The sequence below is a fragment of the Vigna umbellata genome, chromosome 1, assembly GCF_029865625.1.
Source record: "Vigna umbellata cultivar VRB3 chromosome 1, Vumbellata_1.0, whole genome shotgun sequence".
Lineage (NCBI taxonomy): Eukaryota > Viridiplantae > Streptophyta > Magnoliopsida > Fabales > Fabaceae > Vigna > Vigna umbellata.
Window position 1 is genome coordinate 71,158,164 of NC_142165.1, and position 8,861 is coordinate 71,167,024.

Genomic DNA, 8,861 nt, shown 5'->3' on the forward strand with positions numbered 1-8,861 from the left:
ATTATGCACATCATGTTCTCAAATTTGTTTTTGAACAACTTCAAAATCTTCTCCATAACTCGGCTGGTGGACAACATTTCTCCATTTCTGCTAATAATCTCTCACTCTACTTTTTTCACTCAGACATTCAAGGTGCTAACTGACTTTTGATACCACTTTGTTAGCAAAAAAAACAGCTCTTGTAAATAAACTTATTTACTTCCTTATTTTTTTCATTTAATGGAAACATTATAATTTATAAATTCTAATTTTGGTTTTTCATCTCCAAACTTTAAACTTTCCTACCAAGACATAATTATTAACTATTTACCAATACAATAAAGTGTTGACTACGGACAAAAACTCCTAAACAAATTAACTACTCATAAAATAACTTATTTAAGTGTATTTTGTAACATCTCATAATCTCACACTTGATAATTCATAATTGATATATTGTAGCATTAGATTTAAGGTAACATCCCATAATCTCACACTTGATAATTCATAGTTTATATATATATATATATATATATATATATATATATATATATATATATATATATATATGTTTTTAAACTCAGATTTTAACTACAAACTCATAAATATAACTCAAATTCTTCTAATTTATTCTTCTATCTCTTTCTTTATTGGCACTGAATCAGACGACATTCCTTTATCTGCTCCCGTATAACAAATTATACGATCATCGCAAATACACAAACACAAACAAGTAGGGTGAGCTAAGATGCAACAAATCATTTATAAAACATGTATAATTACTTTGATACACTCAACAAACATCATATAATAATTATGTCACACACCCTCATACCATCATACAACAATCGCACCATAAATACTCATCCCATCATACCACAATTCCTAATAGACAGTCATCCCACAATACCCCATAAACACTCATCCCACAATACTCAATAGACACTCATTCCACAATACCCAATAGACATTCATCCCACAATACCCAATAGACACTCATTCAACAATACCCAACAGACACTCATTCCACAATACCCAATAGACACTCATTCCAGAATACTCAATAGACACTCATTCCACAATACCCAATAGACACTCATTCCACAATACCCAATATACACTCATTCCATAATACCCAATAGACACTCATTCAGATGATACGTTGATGAGCGGTCACGGAAGGTTATGCACTTGTGATGACTTCTACTTCTTCTTACAAATACACTTCCAAAATACTCCATACCATCCATAAGGTTAGTCCCCAACACTATGTCCAAAACTGGCACATAGACCAGGACCTCCTGCCCCTCTCACCACATAATTCATCCTTCTCTACTTGAGACTGAATGATTATTAGAGTATCAGGATAACCTCCAACAACAGGACCCTCAACATCAATATATACACAAATACCATATCATTACAGAATCTCTCCACGAGACTCATACCATGCTCATATTCCTCAACTCATATTATACCATTACAAAATCTCCCCATAATACTCATATCATGTTCAGATGCATAAATTCAAATCCAATATAATAAAATACAATCATCACAGAAATCATACAAAAATGAATATTTCACAAAATAAATTAACAATACTAAAATATCACCATAAATGGTCACCGGAGAAGAATCAAATGTTTGACGAATCAAACTTACCATAAACGCCAGTACATATGACTAGTCACAACTTACTGGATTTGACCAGGGCTGCTCTATGATAAGGGATGTACCAACTCCAGTTTTTAAGATTCCTCTATCCTATCATCACAATTATAACCACAATACTCAATAGACACTCATTCCACAATACCCAATAGACATTCATCCCACAATACCCAATAGACACTCATTCAACAATACCCAACAGACACTCATTCCACAATACCCAATAGACACTCATTCCAGAATACTCAATAGACACTCATTCCATAATACCCAATAGACACTCATTCCACAATACCCAATATACACTCATTCCATAATACCCAATAGACACTCATTCGGATGATACGTTGATGAGCGGTCACGGAAGGTTATGCACTTGTGATGACTTCTACTTCTTCTTACAAATACACTTCCAAAATACTCCATACCATCCACAAGGTTAGTCCCCAACACTATGTCCAAAACCGGCACATAGACCAAGACCTCCTGCCCCTCTCACCACATAATTCATCCTTCTCTACTTGAGACTGAATGATTATTAGAGTATCAGGATAACCTCCAACAACAGGACCCTCAACATCAACATATACACAAATACCATATCATTACAGAATCTCTCCACGAGACTCATACCATGCTCATATTCCTCAACTCATATTATACCATTACAAAATCTCCCCATAATACTCATATCATGTTCAGATGCATAAATTCAAATCCAATATAATAAAATACAATCATCACAGAAATCATACAAAAATGAATATTTCACAAAATAAATTAATAATACTAAAATATCACCATAAATGGTCACTGGAGAAGAATCAAATGTTTGACGAATCAAACTCACCATAAACGCCAGTACATATGACTAGTCACAACTTACTAGATTTGACCAGGGCTGCTCTATGATAAGGGATGTACCAACTCCAGTTTTTAAGATTCCTCTATCCTATCATCACAATTATAACCTTAATATAAACGTTCTGGGGAACTAAGAAGTTGAATCTGGCATAGCCGGTTAAACATCTTCTTATCCTTCCAGAAAGATGAATCCATCACATATTTTATATCAATTGAGTATATTGCCGAATAGTTTAACAGTACTTAATCTGTTCAATAGGATTTAATTTAAAAACCTATCGAGTAAACTTCCAAGAAAGAGAGGTGTGTCACCATGGACAACTTAAGTACTAAGTCTTTCCTTAGCCAAAGTGTTCCTCAACTAGTTTTTAACAAATTTCTTATTTACAAATTCAAAACAACAACATATAATATTAACACAGAAATTAAATATAGATAGATATACACCAAGCACATATGTTTTTCATTAATAGTATTCACACAGAATTTCAAGACATGAATAATAATAAAACAATACTAAATCATAATATAAAAGCTTAAAAAGGTTAACTCCCCTACCTCTATTCCAGACTTAAAACGTGGAGTGCTTATCCACTATCACTATTTTAATTTTTTTTAAAACAAAAAGATAGAAAATAGTTTGAACCCATGTTCTTGAAATCACCACAATTTTCTATCATTTAAGCTACCAAAATTTCTTATTTAGCTTTTCACATTTTATTTTTACATAAACTTATTAATTATATTTTCCATTCACAAAGAAATTTATTACTACTAATAATAAAATTGTTACTATTAAGGTAAATATTTTTCATGGGTCTTACGTATTCCATTTATGTTTACCTAACATAAAAGGCGTTATTTATTTATCTCTTTGAGTTGTTTTGAGTGAAGGGGTTTGTATGAGGATTTTAATTTAACGTTTTTCAATAAATTTAGTGTTCTAAACTTTTATTTTATTTTAAAATTGATATTTATTTTTGAGATCTCAATGAATATATACATGTCTTCATTCAATTAATTTTATTCATCCTTCATACTATACCATGTTATTTAGATGTTAAAATTTTAAATTTGTAATTAAATTTTAAATGTTTTAAATTTAATATTTGAATCTTTCATTTTAAAATTTAAAATATAGAAATAGTAAAAATTATAGGAAGTTGTTGATTTTAGTTTTTAAGAGTGAATTAATAATTAAGTCATTAGTTTATTTTAATTCTTAAAGATCAAATTATAGGTAATTTGTACAATATATATTTAAAATAAATATAGGAAATAATTTAATTTAGATTGTTATTTTTGAGAGGCATATACACGTTATAGGAAAGCGAAAAGAACGGCTAAGATAGATTGTCTCAAGTAATTATAAAATGAGTTGGTAAGAAAAAAATGTAAATTTACAAAGATACTTGTTTGAATAAGTTATTAAACTTAAAAATATTACTAAGTTTAACATTTATTTGACACTCAGAACTTTATAATATGTTTTTATTGACATTCCTATAGTGGGAGGTTAAAATGTAGTGTGAGATTAAAGAGACAAAAAAAATTCTGATGTAACAAGATATTTATGTTTGTCAATATTATGTTAGTTAATTTATTTGTTGACGTACTCTTATTCCTGACTTTTTTTATTTATAAAATAAAATTTTCACATTCCCAAATTCATGTGTAAAAGTAATCCATGATACCACTTTAATTGAAAGCATGTAGTTAAAAATTATATATATATATATGATAATTTTCTTGAGTAGATTACTCTTCCTATGCATGAAAATTAATATTAAAAAACTCCTAGCGTAGATATTTGAGGAAAACAAAGTGGAAGGAATTTTAATATTTATTTTGTTAGAGAAAAACAGACAGAAGCACCCATATTTATAGTGAAACAAACAGACACACCCCCGAAACCAATACAACATCGTCTCTCTCATTCAACAACCACACTCCCTCTCTCTCCCTCTCGCTTTCCGCAAAGTCACTTCTCCGGCGACATCTCCGGTCAGGTTCCGGCAACCTCCCGCCAATTCCACATGGCTACATGATGAAGGGGGAACCACCGGCAGCGCTCCTCATGTCGGTTTCCTGCATCTCCGATTACGACCTCCTCTGCGCCGACGAAAGCTCCGGCATCCTCTCCGGAGAGTCGCCGGAATGTTCGTCCGATGTAGACTCCACTTCCCCGCCGCCGTCGCCGCTACCTTCCTCAGAAGACTATTCAATCGCTAGTTTCATCGAACACGAGCGCAACTTTGTCCCCGGATTCGACTACCTCTCAAGGTACCAATCTCGCTCCCTCGACGCCAACGCCAGAGAGGAATCCGTTGCATGGATTCTCAAGGTAAATAAATAAGCAAAACAAAATAAAAAAATCGGACATGTCATTCCACTCATATTATGCAATTGCTACTCGCCGAAATGCTCCATGCTAAAATGCACCTCTCTGTAACCGTCTCTCTGTGTTTCTAGTATATTCTAGATCTGCGTTGTACGGAGTTCACAGTGGATAGACGGCGTTATATTTCTTTGTCTTATTACGATTTGACCGGTCTCTGTTTCGTGTGTTTTTCGCAGGTACACGCGTATTATGGCTTTCAACCTCTAACGGCGTACCTTGCCGTCAACTATATGGATCGGTTTATGGATTCTCGCGATTTACCGGTGAGCTCTTATTTCTCGCCAGCTTTGAATGTCAGATTATTCCAATAGTTAGATAACTTAGGAGAGCGTTTTTTTAGTGATTAGTAATAGTAGTGAAGACGTCTACATTTTTAGTAGTAATTAAAATAATAATAATTTATTATGCAGAAAGTTTAAATTCTACGGCTGAAAATACGTTTGACTTTTCAGAGGTGAAAAGTACTCTAGTTTTACTGCAATAATTGTCTCACTTTACTTTATATATGGAAGGCTAATCTATACTTCTTTAGGAAAATGATGATTCATGTAGTAATGTTATCAATATTATACTTTTAGTATTACTATTTTTCATGTAAATTAATTGTATAATATAATTTTTCCGAAATAAATGTGCATTAGGAAGATCTTAATATAAGATATTGATAACGTAATTATTATACGAATGAATGAAAGTAATTAATTTTGTTGAATATTTTAAAAATCATTACTATAATGCATCAAATTATTTTTTCTTATTAATAATATTAAAATCCTATTATTATTAAAAATATGTAAATATTTATAATATATAAAAATAAATATAAATTTGCATAAAAGATATAAAATATCTTATCAAAAAATCATTAATTTTTTTTTCTAAAGTGACTATTATAATGAAAGAATGGAAAGGACTCTAAAATACTACATTATATTATACAGTATATTTTTGCATAAAATATATACGCCATCATACTGGTTACGTTCAAATATTATATGTTCTAATTATTACACGAAGAGATTTATATTATACGCTCTAATTATTATGTGAAGAAATTTCCAAGGGATCAGGAGCGCTTTATGTTACTATTTCAAAAGCCAATCAATTATTGGTTAAACAGCGCATTTTCTTATGTACGACAAAACCTTATGCTATTGCTTTTATTCAAATATTGAATTTTGCGCAAAAGTTTATACAGGTATCATATTAGTTATTTATACGACATTTAAAAAGAAATAAACAATGTACTTCGGCAATATATACTACGTAATACTGTATACAGTAGATAGTGACAGCTTGCAGAAGATTCCAGTACTTTTATCCGCTGGTGCATGTCACGTGAGGGATACATGCTGGCCTTTGGGCTAGAAAGTTTGAAAAGTATTAAAAAATATATATTTATTGTGGTAATGATTATAATGACCTTTTCGATTCACTGTTTGATGCATGATCTTGTGCATACATGTCTACAGCAAACAAATGGGTGGCCTCTGCAACTTCTATCTGTTGCATGTTTGTCTTTGGCAGCAAAGATGGAGGAACCTCTGGTTCCATCTCTCTTGGACCTTCAGGTATCTATACATAGTAAATATAAGCATATATGGGCCTCGCTTTTGAAGTAGAATCAACGTAATACGCTAGTTAAAACTCCCGGGTTGAATCGGCATGTCAGTTCGTATGGCTCTACGTAATTTCATGATGTATAAAATGCAGATAGAAGGTGCAAAGTACTTATTTGAGCCGAGAACAATTCGTAGGATGGAGCTACTTGTTCTGGGAGTTTTGGATTGGAGGCTAAGATCAGTAACCCCACTTTGTTTTCTCGCTTTCTTTGCGTGCAAAATAGATTCAACAGGAGCTTTTACCGGGTTCCTCATTTCCCGGGCCACAGAAATCATCGTGGCTAATATCCAAGGTATGTATTTCAATAATGTGTAATTCAGAAATATTCTTTTACACACACAGAATTTTTTACATTTATTTAATATTATCTTTCTTTATTTTTTATTTCTTTTTTATAAAAATAAAAATTTCACTTTTTTTTATGATCATTTTACTTTTTGTAAAGTGTGTTAAATGTACTCTATGTAATTTACTGATAGAGTTAAAAGTTGAAGACAAATTATAGTAAGGTTGTATTTTGAGTTTCCTATTACTTTGTCCGCAGAGGCTGGCTTTCTTGCTTACAGGCCATCATGCATTGCTGCCGCAGCCATACTTTCCGCGGCTAAGGAAATTCCTAATTGGGCTGTCCTTAAGCCTGAGCATGCTGAGTCATGGTGCGAGGGACTAAGAAAAGTAAGCATGTAAATAGTATATTAAATTTATAATGTGCATTTTTAACATATGTTTGAAAATGAACAAACAAAAGTGATTGCTAAAGCATTTGTATCTGATCGCTGTAGGAAAAAATTATTGGGTGCTACCAGTTGATGCAAGAACTTGTGGTTAACAGTAACCGCAGAAAACTCCCTTTGGTGTTGCCGCAGTTGCGAGTAACAACTCGGACTCGAATGAGATCAAGTGTCTCATCATTCTCATCGTCATCCTCTTTCTCCTTGTCTTGTAAGAGGAGGAAATTAAATAACTGTTTGTGGGTAGATGACAAAAACTCCGAGTGAAGAGAAAAGTTTCACGAATAATAAAGAAGAGAAGAAAAAGATGGAATAAGGTGGGCCAGGTTGTGTAGAAACCTCAACATTTTTTAGAGGGTTTTTGCTATTAAAAAATGACTTGAGTGAGGGTGTAGATTATTATACTAAGTATATCTATATCGTATGTACAAGAGTTTGATGGGTTTGGAGAATTTATAATTATTAATTTATATTTTATGTGGGTGGCTTATTAATGAGTATGCAGAATTCCCTTGGGGAGAGGGATTTTGCATCATGTGGGAAGTAACGAGAGAAGAGGAAACACTGAAACAGTGGTAGACGAATTTAATGTGATATGTTGTTGTAACTTGTGAGTGTGGAAGAAAGAAGTTAGTTGCGAGTTGGAATTCAAAGTTTGCATTAATTATAGGCGAAAGAGATGACAGATGATGGAGTCAAAGCCGCAGACGTTGAGTACTAAAGTAGAGAGCAGGTATAAAAACTTGGGTGATTGAAAGTTGAAACGAAGAAGTTTGATCTATTCATCGTGATGTGGGATTCATAAGTCAAGCAAGCTTCATTTCTTTGCTAGCATAACTGCTTCTTCAACTTCCGCGTTACTTTGATGGGTACCCTTGAACAGGGAAAACAATTTAAGGGCAATAAGTTGAACTCTGGCTACAATTTGTAGACTTTTTATGGCTACGGGCACCTATGCAGACGGTTCTGCGGCGTGCCAATCAAGTGTGAACGTGTGATTTTCTTTTTCTTGGTTTCTTCTTTACGGGAGCAGTTGATATTTTTTTTCCTTTTTCGGCCTTGAGCTTAGGCCTAACTATACAGGACTCCATGGCCTGGTGTCCGCGCGTGTGATGGAGACACGTGTATATATATAGGTTAAACCTTGAATTTTTTATTTGTTTTCAAGGGAGGAGAACCCTCTTCACATAGGGGTCTAAAAGGGTCTTTGGGGCCATTTCCTGTGTGCTGTGTATTGGATTGATTAATAAATGACTATTAATTTCATATATTTCTTTCATTTACGTTTCTTTTTTATGCTCATTCTCATCTAGAATTATTCTTGAGTGAATAATGTGATTCACGGCTCCACCACCATATGCACCTAAATGTACATTTACAATTATTCATATCCACTTGTCTTAAAAACTATTACAGTCCACGCAAAATCTCTTGAAAACTATTGGGTATTGCTATCTCATGCCACATGACTCTCATTTAAGATAGTTTGTAGGTTTGCTATTTGTTCGTATTACTGAATGAAAAGAAACTACCAGACCCTCTCAGAAATCTAGTGAGGCAAAACTCTGAAGCGGATGGACTCGTCGGTC

General features: G+C 33.1%; 1 protein-coding gene across 1 annotated transcript; it reads left to right on the forward strand.

Moving 5' to 3' along the window:
- Positions 1-4,414: 4,414 nt before the first annotated feature.
- LOC124838638 (cyclin-D1-1-like) lies at positions 4,415-8,551 on the forward strand. The gene is made up of 6 exons (XM_047314295.2): positions 4,415-4,861; positions 5,095-5,181; positions 6,391-6,489; positions 6,632-6,833; positions 7,086-7,216; positions 7,324-8,551. Exons 1-6 carry the CDS (start codon positions 4,562-4,564, stop codon positions 7,537-7,539), a joined length of 1,035 nt encoding a protein of 344 aa, XP_047170251.1. The 5' UTR covers positions 4,415-4,561; the 3' UTR covers positions 7,540-8,551.
- The last annotated feature ends 310 nt before the right edge of the window (positions 8,552-8,861 follow it).

Coding starts and splice junctions, on each gene's coding strand:
- LOC124838638 (XM_047314295.2), top strand. CDS start 4,562: ATGATGAAGGGGGAACCACCGGCAGCGCTCCTCATGTCGGTTTCCTGC. Junction 6,490..6,631: donor CATCTCTCTTGGACCTTCAG/GTATCTATACAT, acceptor TATAAAATGCAG/ATAGAAGGTGCAAAGTACTT. Junction 7,217..7,323: donor GGTGCGAGGGACTAAGAAAA/GTAAGCATGTAA, acceptor TGATCGCTGTAG/GAAAAAATTATTGGGTGCTA.